This window comes from Schistocerca americana, chromosome 9 (genome assembly GCF_021461395.2).
Source record: "Schistocerca americana isolate TAMUIC-IGC-003095 chromosome 9, iqSchAmer2.1, whole genome shotgun sequence".
Taxonomy (NCBI): domain Eukaryota; kingdom Metazoa; phylum Arthropoda; class Insecta; order Orthoptera; family Acrididae; genus Schistocerca; species Schistocerca americana.
Genome location: NC_060127.1, coordinates 27,104,292 through 27,124,504, shown reverse-complemented (window position 1 = coordinate 27,124,504; position 20,213 = coordinate 27,104,292). Strand labels below are relative to the sequence as shown.

At 44.4% G+C, this 20,213-nt stretch overlaps 1 protein-coding gene across 1 annotated transcript in view; it reads left to right on the top strand.

The window, feature by feature from the left end:
* The first annotated feature begins 5,481 nt into the window (after nt 1-5,481).
* Nucleotides 5,482-20,213, top strand: part of LOC124551232 — a 111,183-nt gene continuing 96,451 nt past the window's right edge. Inside the window, exon 1 of the mRNA XM_047126225.1 lies at nt 5,482-5,500. Within this exon, the coding sequence (XP_046982181.1) occupies nt 5,482-5,500 (19 nt within the window). The remainder of the gene's footprint in view (nt 5,501-20,213) is intronic.

Here is a 20,213-nt window from a genome sequence, read left to right as displayed (position 1 = left end):
AAAACCGTCCGGGAAGGGCTGCGCGAGTGCTGTTTCACCAAGACAACGCACCCGCACATCGAGCTAACGTTACGCAACAGTTTCTTCGTGATAACAACTTTGAAGTGATTCCTCATGCTCCCTACTCACCTGACCTGGCTCCTAGTGACTTTTGGCTTTTTCCAACAATGAAAGACTCTCTCCGTGGCCGCACATTCACCAGCCGTGCTGCTATTGCCTCAGCGATTTTCCAGTGGTCAAAACAGACTCCTAAAGAAGCCTTCGCCGCTGCCATGAAATCATGGCGTCAGCGTTATGAAAAATGTGTACGTCTGCAGGGCGATTACGTCGAGAAGTAACGCCAGTTTCATCGATTTCGGGTGAGTAGTTAATTAGAAAAAAAATCGGAGGCCTTAGAACTTGAATGCACATCGTAATTAAGGATGGAGAAACTCTGTAATTACGTTTCGTTTTAATTCATAGTAGCTGTTGGATCGAAATGGTATCTGTTCTTCGGGACATGTCTGAAAGATCAGATACCACATAATTAAGTCGAGGATGACCAACGGTCTCTTCAGTGCGGAGGCACCTGGGTCGGTCTGTTACGGGAATCAGCGAAATGCCGCGCGTAATGAAGACGGTGGGCAAGGGACATTAAACTGGTAGTGTGTGGATAGGTTGAGAATTTGGGTCTGGTGGGAAGCGTGCCATGGCAGTCCGCGCAGTAGCGACGAGCACTGTGTATCTGCGTATCTGCCTAGTAAGCAGGAGACCTGGTTTCAAATACCGGTCTGGCACAAATTTTCAACTTTCCCCATTGATTCAAATCAATGCCCAGTCGCAGCCAATGTTTGTAATTCCTTTGTGTTTAGTGAAGAAGTATAACATTCTGCGCATAAATAGCCCACTCCTGCTCTGTTACACTATAGGCGGTAAACAGTTGGGAACAGTGTGAAACGTAACAGTCTAATTGAAACTAATTTAAACACGTAAATTTTAACCATAAACAGTAATTTCTGACATAGAGGTGTATGAAAATATGTACTTCTGAAAAATTTATGAAGAAAATAATTATGGAATCTTAATTACACTAATGTGTAGAAGTCCGTTAATTCGTAGGAACATTTTGTATGATATGAATCTTCTTTAATTAGTAAATATAACAAGTGTTTTGTTAACATTTGATACCTAAGATGTTATACATAATACCTTTAAAACAGAGACTAGAATCCACTCATGTGTTTAATATATAAGAATCAAGGTAATCATTGAAATGTATCATTTGTTTTAGGATGAGAGTTTTAATTGTTAATTAATCAAATACTCATTTTAAACAATGCTGAGGATTGTTCGGGATTTTTAAGAAAGTATAAATAGTTACAGACATGTTGGCAATGTAGGTCAGTCTGGTTTTTGAGCAGTGAGCATTTAGCTGCTCCTTTTGTATTGAAAGTATCGTAGGCTAATGTAGTAATACTTTGATTTTGTTTTGAAAGTATAATAAAAATGATGAAACTTAACACAAGATTAAACTAAATTAAGTCTTGAGTAGTTAATTTACAGTGACTGTGAGTGTACTTAGGACGACGACTGCGGCAGATCATGAGTAACTATGAACAACCCGATTATTACTAGTAGTTAAGACATGTTATAAGTGACGACTATAAAGTACACATGAGTAGCCGTCGAGACCGACTTATTGTGAGCTCACCGCACGCAACGGGTATTAGGTAAAGCAGGGACAGTCTTAATATGTAATTCATTCACGAAAGAAGTGGCTTACAAAATACTCGTTCGACTGACTCCTCAGTAGTGTTCATTGGTCTGGGCTCCTCGTAGGATTAACAGAAGAGGTAGACAAGATAACGAAGAGCGGCGCATTTCTTGACGGGGTTCTTTACTCGACGCGACAGCTTTGCGAAAATGCTCAACAGACCCAAGTATCACACGTTGAATAAGACGCATTGTGCATTACGGAGATGGCTGCTATTGAGATTTCGAAGGGCGACGATCCAAGAAAATTCGGACAACATATTACTTCCTCCCACACACATCTGCCTAAATGATCAGGACTATAAGTTAGGGATATTAGACGTCATACGGAGCTTTACCGACAGTCAATTTTCCCTCATGCCAGTCGTGAGCGGAATAAAGAGGGGTGGGGGGTAAGGGGGGGGGGCTGAGAGGTAGGAGATGTATCAGAAGTACTCTCCGCTACATACTGCTTTAGTAGGCAAAGAAGTTTCAGTAAATATGCTGTCTCTACAATTTCCTCTAGTTCATACTGTCAGCAGACACTCCATTTGTAAACGAGTTTTTGCTTTCCTTCTTTCCGAAAGGCTCTTCCGTAGTATTAATCTTGAACGTATCATCCTTCGTTTCGTTCCCCTAAATCTGCATCAGTTTTATTAACAATGCAGCACATATTTCTCTCTTTTTACTTCAGCCTTGGTTTTCTTTAATCTTTATCTCCATAAGATGTGGCTCGAACTCATACGTTTAATGAACTTACTTCTGGAATCCGCAGGGCACAGCGAAATTCACTGACTGCATATCTACTGAGAACAGAAAGTTCAGGCCAGCGCCGCAGCGAACAGAGACTTGGCCACACACAGAAGGTTTGGACTGTAACAGAAAGGAAGCCCCTAAACAAGTATGATGTAGTCTTCAGGCACACTGATATTTACAGTTTCAAATGATAATGGAGTAGTTTTTTAATTTCAGTGATGGAGGAAACTGATGTTACGACAGCAAGTTTACACCGAAATGTTTGTGTGATTCACATACGATATTTGTAAAAAGTATAGAAACATACAATTTGTTTACACTATGTTTATGTGAAGAGCATGGGGGTCGCAAAAGCAGCCAATGAGACTTAAGGAAAGCCCCAAAGATTTCCCAGACAACCGGCACACACAGCATACCCATCCATTATTAGTTGACATAAATCGTGGAGGTATAATCTTTCCAAACGCACGGAACCTATTACACACCTAACGCATTTTTGGTTGATGATCACAACGGTCACGAACAAGACTAACCTCTAACCCAAAATCTAAAGATATACACTGACGACCCGAAACCTTAATGACCACTCCACTGTGACTGACTGGTGCTACTGAGCGCACGGGGCGTGGTAGGGAAATGAGATAAGCTGAGGAGAGGCAGATGGGGAATCACTCCAGCGATGGGGTGGGCAACATTTGGGGAAACCTGCTGACGTGACCAACGTTTGCAAAGAACAGACTGTTGTGGCCCGGCACCAATGTTCAACCAGCTGAGCCGTGCTGCGGCTCGCGTTGATGCCGTGTGAAAGTTTCTGCTAGACCATATCGTTTAGTCGGCATGGTTGCGTTGTTTGTCTTCTTCTTTTGTTCACTGGCGCCACTCGGTTCCATATGCGTTGCCTGTCAGCTAGTGACAGCAGCGGCGCTTATCGATATGTAGTTCTGCTGCCCTATCTTTAGGTCGACCTCGGCTTCTTCCGTGGTCACGAGCGTGCACGACCTCGTTGAAAACGGATCCTGCATGTTCAAGTTGAGTGCATTGCAATTCGCGTAGAGAAACCTCCACCACTGTGAAATCTCGCGATTCTGCAGTGACTTGGGTTCGTGTTGCTCCTCTTAGTGTCGCCGAGGCGAAAAGTAGCGAGTGGAGCACCTGGGGAAGGCGGATCTGATTAGCCTTCCTGAGCTTCTAATTACTGCTTACTAATTTCAGCTTCTTACAGTGTTAAGTTCAACCAGCGGTATTTTCCTGTCTTGTGGGCTCCCTCGCCCCAGTTACCTGCCCTGGGGGTTAGTGTATGTAACGGCAGTGTACGTTTCCTCGCCTTACCGCCGCTGTCCGGTGAGGCGTGTGAGTTTGACAGCTACTTGATTGTAGGTTGGGTGGCGTTCTTCTACCTTAGTGGGAGACATTCCTTCTTGTTCCTGGCGCTCTAATCACAGTATTCTGCAGGCGGAGTCCAGACCGCCGGTTCGGACTTTGGCATAATTTTACATCGTGCATTTGTTTTGTTTGATGTCAGGTAGCCTCAACAAGATTATCATTAGTTGCTCGTTGGTCTGCGACTAGTCCGAGTTACCATCTTGAATGCAACTCTTGGCTGCCTTCGCTTGCGAAAGTGTTTTTGATGTGAGCTACTCAGAGGTCGATTCCTGGAGCACCGTCTCTCACTGGGCCTTGTGTTTATTTTATTACTGTATTATTAAGTTACCATCTCACCCGTTTGGTGATCTGTTTTTTTTTTTTTTTTTTTTTTTTTTTTAAATTAACTTTTACTATGTCATTCGCCGTTTGACAGTATATTTGTTAAATTTTGTATAATTGCCATTTGGGCGTTAAAGGCCTTCAGCCATGATTGTGGTTACTTGCCTTAAAATTCTGATTGCGACCACATTGGGTTGTTTTCCAAAATTATTTGCTGTCTGTACTTTACGTATGTTTGTTTAATTTTTTATAATTGCCATTCTGGCGTTAAAGGCCTTCAGCTGTGATTGTGGTTTCATGTCTTAAAAGTCTGAATGCGACCTCATTCGCTTGTTTTCAAAAATTATTTATTAAAATAAATGAGTGAAATTCCGAAGCAAACCAATAGTAATTGATTCGGGCCCGATCCACAATCGTAGCACATCCTGCCTTCCTTAATTACCAGGTCTCACCAGCGACATCGTCGGCTGCGACTGAATTGGGGGCGGTGCCATCGAGACATTGTGCGTCAAAAGAAATGTGTGACCTGGTCGTATGAACTGCGATTACTCTTACAGCAGGTCGATGGTCGAAACAGACATGATAATTACCATCGATTTAAAGAAACTAAATGTGTTGGTTATCTGCACATCATTTCACTGGAAATTCACGTAAAATGATGAGAAACGAGAAAATGAGAATGGTCAGCTGCAAGGTCCGGACCCCGTCGTCGTGATTGCAAATTGGCGTGACTGTAGCTTAAGCCAGATGCTTAAAAGTGAAAAGAAAAGCAGGCAGCTGGAAACCGCAGGTAGTCGCTGGGGACGGATGCTGGTGCGGAAGCAGAAGTGTCCCCACAGCTGGCAGCTGTCTCCATCCGCACCACTCCGTGATACTCAAAGGCCATCCACTATACGTAGTCAGTGCGACTGAAAAGACCTCATAAAACTGATGACTGTACAGAGTAGACAGGTCAATGAGGTAATTAGCTTAATGAGATAATTAAAATATCTTCGCAAAATTTAAAAATTCATGACAGTGCGGATGGATAAAGTAGCCTGAGACTGCCCAAGGCTTAAGTCCCAGTCACAGGTACTGCTTGCATCCACCCCAGACACGTAATGCTAAGGTGCACTATATTTTGTTATGGTATCCACTTTCCCTCAACGAAACATATGACTTTCTTAGCAGTTATCCCATTGTTCACAAGTATCTGGGATAGGAAGGTGGATGAGCCAGCAGCACGCTCTCCTTAAGGATACGGACTGTCGTGAGATGACTACCACAGCTGCGCTTGGGGGAGTATCGATGATGTATACAGAACTCTCGGGTAAGTCTGTTGTGAAACTTCCTGGCAGAATAAAACTGTGTGCCGGACCGAGACTCGAACTCGGGACCTTTGCCTTTCGCGGGCAAGTGCTCTACCACTGAGCTACCCCAGCACGACTCACGCCCCGTCCTCGCAGCTTTACTTCTGCCAGTACCTCGTCTCCTACTTCCCAACTTTACAGAAGCTCTTCTGCCAAAATTGCAGAACCAGCACTCCTGAAAGAAAGGATATTGCGGAGACATGGCTTAGCCACGGCCTGGGGGATGTTTCCAGAATGAGATTTTCACTCTGCAGCGGAGTGTGCGCTGATATGAAACTTCCTGGCAGATTAAAACTATGTGCGGACCGAGACTCGAACTCAGGACCGTTGCTTTTCGCGGGCAAGTGCTCTACCACTGAGCTACCCTAGCACAACTCACGCCCCGTCCTCACAGCTTTACTTCTGCCAGTACCTCGTCTCCTATCTTCCAAACCTTACAGAAGCTTTTCTGCGAACCTTGCAGAACTAGCACTCCTGAAAGAAAGGATATTGCGGAGACATGGCTTAGCCACAGCCTGGGGCTGCGAACCTCGCAGAAGAGCTTCTGTAAAGTTTGGAAGGTAGGAGACGAGGTACTGGCAGAAGTACAGCGTGAGTCGTGCTGGGGTAGCTCAGTGGTAGAGCAATTACCCGTGAAAGGCAAAGGTCCCGAGTTCGAGTCTCGGTCCGGCACACAGTTTTAATCTGCCAGGAAGTTTCATATCAGCGCACACTCCGCTGCAGAGTGAAAATTTCATTCAAGTCTGTTGTGTCCAATATGTAGTCAGCATATTACAATGTTGCGTCTCTGAGATGCTCAGAGAGAAGTATGCCACACCCTGATGGTCCTCTCAATAGCGCACGTGTTGTCGAGGGTTATGACAGTCCGCTGTTCCATACCTCAGGTTTCACGAATTTGATTTTTCAGCTGAAAACCCAGGCCTGTGCCTACTACTACGAGTTCAAATTTGTCCCATGTGGTTGCTTCTTTAGCTAATGTGTCAGTGAGTTCATTTCTCGGAATGCCCACATGGCTCGGAATCCAGATAAATGCTACAGTGCTTCCGAAGCTGCGGATGTCAACTAATAGGTCTTGGATGTTGGCATGCAGAAAGTTTCTGGGTAGGAACGCTAAAAGCCAATAAGTCCTTTGTTGCAAAGAGTTTTGATTCATTGCGGAGCACCTGATGTTGCTACCAACAATATTTGCATGAAAGCAATAGCAGGAGAATAATATTCAAACTCTAAAATAATAGATGTTTCACCACAAAAGAACTCAAACAAACACACACACACACACACAAACACCCTCCCTCCCTCCTTCCTTCCATCCCATCTCAACTCCTCCCTCCGCTTTCAGGCTTCATAGTTCCTGACATCACTCAGTCAGCCATGGAGCAAATGAGCAGGAACACCTGTAAAGTGCTACTGTGTCTAGAACACATTAAAACGTGAAAAGGGCATAAAATGAATGTAGATGTAATGAACACAAACGTATACTTGTTTATAGCCAATCAACTGAAATGAGCAGCCAAGAAACAGTGCAGACCTCTTATCGAAACGTGTATAACTAAATAATTTTCTTATCTGTTGTAGATCACAGATGATGCTTACCATGAATTGCCAAAACATGTCTGGCACAAACAAATGTATGACTCATTTGCAAAAGACGGATTTTTTTGTTGTCTTTATGATGTATCAGAATTTTTTAATATGTCCATTATTCATATTTAGAAAAGAAACAGCCAGCTTATGCTGCTTTTCACGTCTACGTAAAGAGAAGTCAATGAACTTCCCTTAATGTAACATAACTCCGTCCGAACAGGCGTTGGAAGGCCCAACGGTAACGACCGGCCGCCATATCACCCTCAGCCGACAGGTGTCATTGGATGCCGATATGGAGGGGCACGTGGTCAGTACACCGCTCTTCCGGCTGTATGCCAGTTTACGAGACCGGAGCCACTACTTCTCAATCAAGTAGCTTCTCAGTTTGCCTCAGGAGCGCTCAGTGCACCCCACTTACCAACAGCACCAATCCAAGTGCTAGCCAGCCTAACCCGACAGCGCTCAACTTCGGCGATCTGACGGGAAGCGGTGTTATCACTGCGACAAGGCCGTTGGCGAATGAACTTCCGTAACAGCATGTATTAGAAACAGGACTAAAACTGCTGACTGCCAGTTCTGTTTTCTCTTCTTTGTTATAATTTCATTCCCCTGCCCCACACGGGCATGGGAGGGCTGGCTGTTGTACAATCCGCCGCTCTTCAGCGGAGTGGCACACAAATAATAAAAAAGCAAACTTATACATAAATAATCATCTTGGGGCTGAAGCTCTTTTTTTATCCTGTGTTTGCTTTAACAATACATATGTTTATGGGTAGGGTCTGCTTTCAGCAAAACACATTTTTATTTAACCCAAACATGTTTCACTGCAGTTGCAGCATTTTCAGTGGGATTTTATTTTATGGCTTTAAAGATAAAGAATGTTCTCTACTATCCTTATACATGTAAATATTAGTTTTTCAATTGTAATTACAGATATTTGAAAAAACACATAAAATTATGATTTCGTACCTTTTTACCACATGCTATGGTTTTCCTAATGTGTTAAGTTTCTACAGTAAATGTTTTGTTTCACAGTTTATCATCTGCAACCACTTACACCTTAAAGTAGACGAATTATTTAAGCCAAAATTACGATTTGGAAATTGTTATGGCTATACCTGAAATTAATTAATTTTGTGTGTGTGTGTGTATTTATATTACGTTTCACTTACGTTTTCTTTTTCCTCATCTTCATCACTGTCAAACACTATATATGCAGCTGTACTGTCAATGTTTCTCAGTTTACCAGCTGTAAAAACAAATATGACATATAGTGGAAGAGTTGAAGGTACAGAAACAAGATGGCTAGCGGTGGTACAGTTAAAGGTGATTTTTCATTATTATTATTATTATTCTGTGCGTGTGTGAAAAGGGCGAAAAGACACACACACACTTTATATATATATATATATATATATATATATATATATATATATATATATATAGAGAGAGAGAGAGAGAGAGAGAGAGAGAGAGAGAGAGACGGAGCTGTAACAATCATACAACACATTGACGATGCGACATGCGACACAGAAAATGCGACAGGATTGAAAATTGCAGGCTCCATGCCGTCAGCTCTCCAAGACTCTAACGTGGCTACCATCATCGCATGAGCCTCTCCTCCATGTCCAGTAGCTTGTATCTGATGCTCACTGCCCGTTTACTGTAACCCTCGCACTGTCTCATTGACGATGCGACACAGACACTGCGTCGCGATTGAAAATTGCAGGCTCCATGCCGACCTCTCTGCAACAGACCAACGTGGCTACCATCACCCCATAAACCTCTCCTGGTAGTCCAGTATCTTGTATCCGATGCTCCTTTGGCCAATTACTATAAACCTCGCATCCTCACACTGACGCAGCGAAAGAGAAAATGCGTCGCGAATGAAAACTACGGGCTCCATACCGACTTCCCTGCAACAGACTATCATCGCTGCGGTCGCCGAATGGAACCCTTCCTGAGATTCCTGTAGCTTGTACCCGATGCACCACTGCCCGTTTACTGTAACACACGCACCCTAACATTGGTGGTGCAAATTACAAAATGTGTCGCGATTGAAATCTACAATTTCCATGCCGAAGTCTCTCCAAGAGACTAACACGCCTGCGGACAGTACATGGAAACTCTGCTGGGAGTCCAGCAGCTTGTATCTGATGCACCACTGCCCGTTGCAGAGTACTCAGACCCTAACATTAACGATGCGAAAGAGAAAATGTGTGCGAATGAAACTAAATTCTCCACGCCCACATCTCTCCAAGAGATTAACACGCCTGCAGTGGCTGCATGGAACCTCTCCTGGGAATCCAGTAGGTTGTGTCCGATGCACCACAGCCCATTTACTGTAACACTCGCACCCCGACATTGACGACGCGAAGGAGAAAGTGCGTCGTGATTGAAAACTACAGTCTCCATGCCGTTATCACTCCAAGAGACTAACACACCTGCAATATCTGCATGGAACCTCTCCTGGGAATCCAGTTGGTTGTATCCGATTCACCACAGCCCATTTACTGTAACACTAGCACCCCAACATTGATGACGAGAAAGAGAAAGTGCGTCGCGATTGAAAACTACAGTCTCCATGCCGACATCACTCCAAGAGACTAACACGCCTGCAGTATATGCATGGAACCTCTGTTGGGTGTCCAGTAGCTTGTATCCGATGCACCACTGTCCTTTACTGTAACCCTAGCATCCTTACATAGACGATGTGACACAGAAATTGTGTCGTGATTGAAAACTATCCACTCGATTTCGACTTTTCTCTTAAAGACTAACACGCATGTGGTCGCTGCATGTAACCACCCCTGGGAGTCCAGGGGCTTGTATCCAATGCACCACTACCGGTTCACTGTAGCCCTTGCACCCTAACATTGACGATTCGAAAGAGATATAGCGTCGCGATTCAAAACTACAGTCTCCATGCCAACAGCTCCTCTAGAAACTAAGAGGCCTGCTGTCGCTGCGTGGAACCTCTCCTTGGATTCGAGTAGCTAGTATGCGATCCACCACTGCCCTTTTACTGTAACACTCACACCCTTACATTAAATGAGAAAATGTGTCGCGATTGAAAAGTACAGACTCCATCATGATATCTCTCCAAGACTCTAAAAGGCCTGCAATCACTGCATGCAACCTCTCCTGGGAGTACAGTATCTAGTATCCCATACAAAACTGTCCATTTACTGTAACACTAACACCCTAATTTTGACGATGCGAAAGAGAGAATGCATCACGGACTAACACGCGACTGGGAGTCCAGTAGCTTGTATTCGACGCACCACTGCCTGTTTACTGTACCGCTCGCACCGTAACAAGACGATGCGAAGGATATAATGCGTCGCGATTAAAACAAGTCTCGACGCCGACATCTCTGCCGACATCTCTGCCTGAGGTCGATGCATGGAACCTCTACTGGGTGTACAGTAGCTAGTATCTGATGCACCTCTGACCGTTTATTGTAACATTCGCACCCTAACACTGACGATGGGAAAGGGAAACTGCATGGCAATTGAAAACTACAGTCTCCATACCGACATCTCTCCAAGTGACTAACGGGCAGGCTGTTGCTGCATGGAATCTCTCCTGTGCGTTCAGTAAATTCTATCCGATGCGCGACTGCCCGTTTACGCTAAAACTCACACCATTACATTGAGGATGGGAGAGAGAAAATGCATCGCTATTGTAAACTACAGTCTGCATACAGACATCACTCGAAGAGACTAACAGCACTGCTGTCGCTGCATCGAACCTATCCCGATTTGTCAAGCAAATTATATCGGAAGCGCCACTGCACGTATACTTTAAGACTCATACCTTTACTCTGACGATAGGAAAGAGAAAACTACAGTCTCCATACCTATCTCTCTCCAAGAGACTAACGGGGCGGCTCTCGCTGCATGGAACCTCTCCTGTTGGTGCAGTAAATTCTATCCGGTTCACGACTGCCCGTTTACTGTAACACCCACAACTTCACACCGACGATAAGTAAGAGAAAATGCGTCGGAATAGAAAAGTAGAGTCTCCTTTCTGATATCGCTCGAAGAGAATAATGGGCCTGTGTCGCTGCATGGAACCTCTCCTGTGTGTCCAGTAAAATCTATCCGATGCACGACTGCCCGTTTACTGAACCGCTCACTCCATTACATTGATGATGGGAAAGAGAGAATGCGTCGCAATTGTAAACAACAGCCTGCATACAGACATCTCTCGAAGAGACTAACTAGCCTGCTGTCGCTGCATGGAACCCCTCCTGTGGGTCAAGTAAATTCTATCCGATGGTCCTCTGAACGTATAGTTTAACATTCACACCCTTACTTTGACGATGGGAAAGAGAAAATGCGTCGGAATTGGAAAGTACAGTCTCCATACAGACACCACTCGAAGAGACTAACAGGCCCGCTGTTGCTGAATGGAACCTCTCTTGTGGGTCCAGTAAAATCTATCCGATGCACTACTGCCCGTTTACTGAGCCGCTTACTCCATTACATTGATGATGGGAAAGAGAGAATGCGTCGCAATTGTAAACAACAGCCTGCATACAGACATCTCTCGAAGAGACTAACTAGCCTGCTGTCGCTGCATGGAACCCCTCCTGTGGGTCAAGTAAATTCTATTCGATGCACCTCTGCACGAATACTATAACACTCACACCCTTACGTTGACGATTGGAAAGAGAAAATGCGTCGGAATTGAAAGGTACAGTCTCAATACAGACATCACTCGAAGAGACTAACAGGCCTGCTGGCACTGCATAGAACCCCTCCTGTGAGTCCAGTAAATTCTACCGATGCAACACTGCAGGTTTACTGTAACACTCACACCATTACATTGACTATGGGAAAGAGAAAACGCGTCGCAGTTGTTAACTACAGTCTGAATACAGACATCTCTCGAAGAGAGTAACAGACCTGCTGTCGATGCTTGCAACCTCTCCTGTGGGTCCATTGAATACTATCTGATAAACTTCTTCACGTATACTTTAACACTCACAGCCTTACTTTGACGATGGGAAAGAGAAAGTGCGTCACAATTGAAAACTACAGTCTCCACACCGACATCTCTCAAAGAGATTAACATTCAGGCTTTCACTGCATGGAACCTCTCCTGTGGGTCCAGTAAACTCTATCCGATGCACCACTGCCCGTCGACTGTAACACTCACATCCTTACGTTGACGATGGGAAAGAGAAAATGCGTCGCAATTGAAAACTACAGTCTCCATAGAGACTTCGCTCAAAGAGTCTAACAGGCCTGCTATCGCTGCATCGAATCCCTCCTGTGGGTGCAGTAAATTCTATCCGATGCATCACTGCCCTTTACTGTAACACTCACACCATTACATTTACGATGGGAAAGAGAGAATGCGTCGCATTTGTAAACTACAGCCTGCATACATACATCTCTCGAAGAGACTAACAGGCTTGCTGTCGCTGCATCGTTCCTCACCTGATTTATCCAGTAAATTCTATCTGATGCAAAACTGCACGTATACTTTAACACTCTTACCTTTACTCTGACGATGGGGAAGACAAAAGACGTCGAAATTAAAAAGTACAAGTCTCCTTTCAGTCATCGCTCGAAGAGACTAACGGGCCTGCTGTCGCTGCATTGAACCTCACCTGTGGGTCCAGTAAATTCTATCCGATGCAACACTGCCCGTTTACTGCAACACTCACACCATTACACCGACGCTGGGAAAGAGTAAATGCGTCGGAATTAAAAAGTACATTCTCCTTTCAGACATTGCTGGAAGAGACTAACGGGCCTGCTGTCGCTGCATGGAACCCCTCCTGTGGGTCAAGTAAATCCTATCCACTGCCCGTTTACTGTAACTCTCACACCATTACATTGACGATGCGAAAGAGAAAATGCGTCGCAATTGAAAACTATATTCTCCACAGAGACAGCTCTCGAAGATACTAACAGGCCTGCTGTCGCTGCATGGAACCTGGTCTGCGGGTCCAGCAAATTGTATCCGATGCACCATGGCCATATTACTTTAGCAGTCACACTCTTGCATTGAGTATGGTCAAGAGAAAATGGATCGTAATTGAAACTTACATTCTCCATACAGACAGCTCTCGAGGAGTCTAACAGGACTGTGGCCACTGCATGGAACATCTCCTGTGGGTCCAGTAAATTCTATCGATGCAACACTGCCCGTTTACTGTAACACTCAGTCTTTTACATTGACGATGGGAAAGAGGAAAGACGTCACAATTAATATCTACAGTCTCCATACAGACATCTCTCAAAGAGCCAAACGGGCCTGCTGCCACTGCGTGGAACCTCTCCTGTGTGTCCAGTAAATTCTATCCGGTGCACCACTGCCCGTTTACTTAACACTAACTCCCTTACAATAACGGTGGGAAGGAGATAATATGAGGCAATTGAAAATTACCGTCTCCATATCGACATCTCGCCAAGAGACTAGCGGTTTGGCTGTCGTTGCATTGGAGCTCTCCTGTTTCCCCCGTAATTTCTAACCGATGCAACACTGCCCTTTTACTGTAACACTCACACCCTTACACTGACGGTGGGAAGGAGATAATATGAGGCAATTGAAAATTACCGTATCCATACCGACATCTCTCCAAGAGACTAGCGGTTTGGCTATCGTTGGATGGGAGCTCTTCTATATATCCGATAAATTCTATCCGGTGCAACACTGCCCGTTAGCTGTAACACTCACCTCCTTACATTGATGCTGCAAAAGAGAAAATTCGTCGCGATCTAAACTTCAGTCTCCACGCCGACGTCTTTCGAAAAGACTAACGGAACTCTTGTCGCTGCATTGAACCTCTCCTGTGGGTCCAGCAAATTCTATCCGATGCACCACTGCCCATTTACTGTAACACTCACACCCTTACATTGACGATGGGAAAGAGGAAATGCGTCTCTATTGAAAATTACAGTCTACTTACCGACATCTCTCCAAGAGACTAACGGGCCAGCTGTTGCTTCATGGAACCTCTCCTGTGGGTCCAGTTAATTGTCATTGACAGAGGAACTCTAAGGGGTCAGGTGTATCTGGACGTCATTTTGCTCCACTATGTGCATATTTTCAGGGCTGCAGTGGGTCCCACCTTCCTCCTGATGGATGATAATGCACGGCCCCACTGAGCTGCCACATTGAAACATCAGAGATCAGGCGAATGGAGTGACCTGCCTGTTCATCAGACCCAAACCCCATCGAGCACGTCTCTGATGCTTTCTGTCGACGTGTCGGTGCACGTCTTCATACTCCTAGTACACTTCAGGAGCTTCGACAGGCACTGGTGCAAGAATGGGAGGCTATACCCCAGCAGCTGCTCGACCACCTGATCCAGAGTATGCCAACCCTTTGCTCGGGCTTTGTACCTGTGCATGGTGTTCATATCCCATATTGATGTCGGGGTACATGAGCACGAAACAGTGGCGTTTTGTAGCACATGTGTTTAGGGACGGTTTTCTTAACTTACACCGATACCGTGGACTTACAGGTCTGTGTCGTGTGTGTTCCCTATGTGCGTACGCTATTGGTGCCAGTTTGGTGTAGTGCCACGTTGTGTGGCAACACATTCTGCAATTAGCTTTAATTTAGGAGGATGAGCATAGCTGTCACCCTAAAAACGTGTGGTAGATGCGCGCACAAAACGAACGAACGAAGACTGTAGCAGCTGGTCACTTGGCGGCCGGTCACTCCCACTTCAAACACAAACGTGGCTGCTATCCGCACGAGACACGTCGCACTTCCCGTGGTTCCGTGATCCCGCGGTAGACTTCCGCTGCCCTTCTCGCTATATTGAGGCTGCGCTCGCAGCGATGCCCACTGCTTGAGTCTGCTCCGAGGTATCAACAGAAGACAATGAATCCAACGGCCGTACTTCCTTCGCTGCTGGCTCTGTTGGTAGCTAACGGGAGCTCGGTGCTGGATTGTCTCTGCAGTCACATTATCCACACAAAACAACTCGGCAGACGCTGGGGAGGAACCGGTAGTCCCGGTGCATATCACCTATGGTTCCAGTACTGCGATTATCATATCCGTGAGTACTTTTTCGTGCAGTGTGGATTCGCATGACGTGAGACTCGGCTTGGCTTGCACATGCTTTTGTGGAGGAAGATCATACGTTTTCAGCCTGACAAATGAATGACTTTGTTTATTAGGAGCAAATTGCACTTCATGTTCAACCTAACCTCTTTGGTGAATGTGTTTTGTCCATCGTTTTGCGAGTGAGGAGATATCGTGAAGTACGTTTAGCAAAGGCTGTAAATTAACTATTCACATCTCGTAATTCAGCCCAAAATGTTTTCCAGATGCTTGAGAACAGGTTGAAATGGGAGGCTGCCAAGTATAAAAAATAGCTTCTGTATTAGCAAAGCATGTTCGTGCAGAGGTTGTGACCTCCATTGTCATAATCGCGCCCTTTATGAATGTTCTGTATTACTAGCTATACCCGGCGAACTTCGTTCCGCGTCTTTATGTGTTATAGCTTTATATGTTACAGCTGACCCGGCAAGCGTTATTTTGCCACATAAATTATCTCTGATCTATAAGAATAATGTATACGTGTAACACAATGTATACACGTAACACAATTGCCGTTGTTGGCGGGAGCTCGTGACACAAACAATAATAATGGCCGAAAACTGTGTAGGGATTGAGAAAAGGCTTACAGGGAAGTCCGGCAGTAGCGGCCACTATTAGTTCTAGCGTTTCTACGGTAGATCCCGCGGATTTAACAACTGCAGCCGATACACGGCTCGTCCATGAGCATAGAAACACAGCGGCAATTTCGTGTCGAAATGTGTTCGCCAGCATTATGAATAAGGCCAAGCGCACACGCATCGATTTTTTTCGTACGTAAAAATATTGTACGGTTAAATTCTTTTAGGAGATCAAAGGAGAGCATAGGAACTTCTTTGTTCCACTAAAAGAATATGATCGTACGATATATTTCCGTACGATAAAAATCGATGCGTGTGCGCTAGGCCTAAATGTCGGTTTGGCGAATGACGCGTGCTACCTAGTTAAGTTTCTCGGTCTAGTTTCGTCGATTCAAAGAGGGATATTCAAGTCGTTGCTTCTTGTATGTTTTCTTCAATTACCTATCTATCGAATAGTGAAAGACTATCACCGGTAGAAACCTGGCGGGAATAACTGATCAAGCGAGAATTGGTCAGTTATCGACTGGGGTTGAAAATGATTAAATTACTAAAATCGCTATTAAAATAGGGTTTGGTTGTAGAAGGGTGAAAATTTAGGGTCGTGTGTATTTTTTAATGCCACATCATACAAAAATAAAAATAAAAAGTTCTGTTCAAAAAATAAGAAAATTTTTTTTGAGGTGGACCACCCTTATGACTTAGGGGCATGAAAAATAGATTACGACCGATTCTCAGACCTACCGAATATACGGTACATGTAAAATTTCATCAGAATCGATCGAGCCGTTTCGAAGGAGCATGGCAACTGACGCCGTCACACGAGAATTTTATATAAAAGTATGTTTTCTGTAATTATGGAGAAATTGAAATAGCCAGCAAACAGTTGCGTAAAAGAAATTTAAATTTGTTAACCGGTTTGAGACACTTAGAGCCCTTCATCAGAAGGTTATAACTATCGCATTATTTTTTGCGAGTGTCAACAATAAGATGCATGCTGCCTATTGCTGACGTCATTGTGTGGCCATTTTTGTACGGGCACTATGAAAGGAGCACAACAATAGGTTGCATGCATAATATTGTTGATACTCGCAAATAGTGCGATAGTTGTAACCTTCTGATGACGGGCTCTGAGTGCCTGAAACCAGTCTTTTACGCAGCTGGGTACTGATTAATTCGACACATACGACTACAGTTGTTGAAGATGGATCAAACACTAAATAATTTTGGAAATTTAGACATTATAATACAGAACGAATTAAAATGAATGTAGGGCCTACAGAGTGCTCTAACTATCCAAATGGTTCAAATGGCTCTGAGCACTATGGGACTTAACTTCTGACGTCATCAGTCCCCTAGAATTTAGAACTACTTAAACCTAACTAACCGAAGGACATCACACACATCCATGCCCGAGGCAGGATTCGAACCTGCGACCGTAGCAGTCGGGCGGTTCCGGACTGAAGCGCCTAGAACCGCTTGGTCACCGCGGCCGGCTCTAACTATCGAGTGCGTAGCGATACATCGATAAGAATGATAGAGAATGAAAGAGTAAGTATAAGATATCGATCGTTGCGCAAGCACAGCGAATCGCAGTCCGGTGCATTTGGGGTGATGCGCTAAGTGCAATGTTCTGTGTGATAAGAGGAAATCGCGGACGCCCTTCTGCGTGTCGCAAATTAACAATCGCCATTTTGTCATCAAGGTGCAGAGAACGTATCGCCAGTGATACAGCAGAGCCAGTGTCTGGGACGGGGTTCTCTACTTTTACTGCGTTGTGCAATTTACCCTTCCAAATAATTCAATTTTCTAAATTATTTAAAATACATGTGTGGCTCTAAAATTTCCTTAATATGAGGCTGACGATGTTCGTAGGGTTCAACCGCCAGTAGATGTATATTTATAGAGATGGATTTTTCGCGATGGATCTATGACTCTCCTCTTGAAATCTGAAAGCCTGTGAATAATTTCATGCGGGCTGCTGTGGCAGAGCGGTTGTAGGAGCTTCAGTCAAGAACCCACGACCGCTACGGTCGCAGGTTCGAATCCTGCCTCGGGCATGGATGTGTGTGATGTCCTTAGGTTAGTTAGGTTTAAGTAGTTCTAAGTTCCAGTGGACTGATGACCTCAGATGTTAAGTTCCATAGTGCTCAGAGCCATGTGAACCATTTGAATAATTTCATTTCACATAGGAAGCACAGCAAAAGCAGACAGCCAATCTTCATCCGTGGTACTTCTAAGAAACGTTTAGATCTGCGACAGAGGGGGGAAACACTTCTCCGCTTCATCCGTTGTCAATGGTATAGTAGCTGCTAATTTAAGCAATTACATAACGTCTGAAAAAGATTCTTGCAGGTTATTTTCAATAAAAAACATTATAAAGGCTACTGCACTTTACTGCACTTTGCGCCTTTATAAAGGCTACTGCACTTTTCTTGACTGAATCTCCTACAACCGCTCTGCCACAGCGGCCCGCATGAAATTATTCACAGGCTTTCAGATTTCAAGTGAAGAGTCGTAGATCCATCTAGGCGCTACAGTCCGGAACCGCCCGACTGCTACGGTCGTAGGTTCGAATCCTGCCTCGGGCATGGATGTGTGTGATGTCCTTCGGTTAGTTAGGTTTAAGTAGTTCTAGGGGACTGATCTGTAATTCCGTTTTTAACTTCAAAACCATACTCCGCCCGAACAGGCCATGAAGGCCCAACGGTACCGACCGGCCGCCGTGTCATCCTCACCCACAAGCGTCACTGGATGCGGATATGGGGGGATATGTGGTCAGCACACCACCCTCCTGGCCGTATGCCAGTTCATGAGACCGTGGCCCCTACTTCTCGATCAAGTAGCTCCTCAGTCTGCCTTACAACGGCTGAGTGCACCCCGCTGGCCGACAGCGCTCGGCAGACCGGATGGTCACCCATCCAAGTGCCAGCCCAGTCCGACACCGCTTAACTTCAGTGATCTGATAGGTACCGTTGTCACCACTGCGGCAAAGCTGTTGGCTATTTTTAACTTAGCTTTATTTTAAAAATGAACAGGATTGCTGAACAACAGAAGGAATTTTTCTGGAAAATTATTTTTCAGTGAAAGGAAGAAATGCTGGTTAAGTAAAGTAGAGATCAATGAGTGGTTGGAGATTTCAAATCTCTGACTGCCCTGCTGAACTATTACGTCACATACTGTGCTTCCCCTGCTGCTACATTCCTTGTTGTATCATGTCCTTTGCGCGGCCTCTCCCGCCGGAGGTTCGAGTCCTACCTCGGGCATGGGTGTGTGTGTTGTTCTTAGCATAAGTTAATTTAAGTCGTGTGTAAGTCTAGGGACCTATGACCTTAGCAGTTTGGTCATTTAATAATTCACACACATTTGAACATTTTTTTATACACGTCCTCGCATCTTCTTTTTGCTTTCTCGATTATAATATCATCAAAGTTGTCTCTAATTTTCAAAATTTCAGTTTCAAATGATGCTGTTGCTTGCTTTGTTGAGACGGGGTCAAGGTGCGCTTTTGCAATGGTCTGTACTAGATATTTCTTGTGGAACATCCATGAATATTATAAAAATGGATATATGTATGTGAGTGTGCTCGTATGTGTGGATGTTCCATATCCCCTACTGAACCGTTTTCAATCAAATTTGGTACACACATCCCATAATGTCAGCATACAATTGCTCTGGAGGTAACAACTAGCTGCCTATCATAGTTCATCAGATATGACATCATAAACAATGATATCCGCAAAAAGCTGCTGCATAATGGATGACGTTCAAATTTAGTACTTCTTTGCTACTACCTCTATTCGTAACGTGTTTCGCAGACAGTATCGACATATGACGCAGAATGCACCTACAGAAATATGTCATACGACATATAGTTCAAGGGATATAACGTAATTAACACTGAGATACGTGAAAAAATGCCGCAATATGCGCGAAGTTTTAATACATTCATTCTTTACTACTAAGGCACACATACAGTCGAGTCAGCCTAGAGAAATCCCTGACACCTCCCAGAGCTTTTGACAGCTTTTAGCTACGACGCGCAGATGGCTGAAGACGAAAGCACTAGCCATCTGAAGAGGCGTCGCCTAGAGAGATTTGCTAAAATGCGGTGCAGACGCGCAAATAAAACTGTACTTATACATCTGGACATTACGCATATTTATTTGTATGACTGTTTCATAATTTCAAAAGTGTTCTCACGAATACAAGGAAGTGAAATTTTTTCGATATTACATTAAAAACATAGTTAATTTTTGTTTGTTTTCATTTCTAATAAAAAACTGGAAAAATGGATACCCGGCCAACGCCGGGTTTGGCAACTCGTAATTTTATAAAAAACCTATAACCAAAATAAAAATTTTGGGTGTTCGAGTTTCAGTCTTAAACCATATGTCTGATTCACAGTTACTGTCTGGTTTCTGGTATCTTCAGTGTGTTG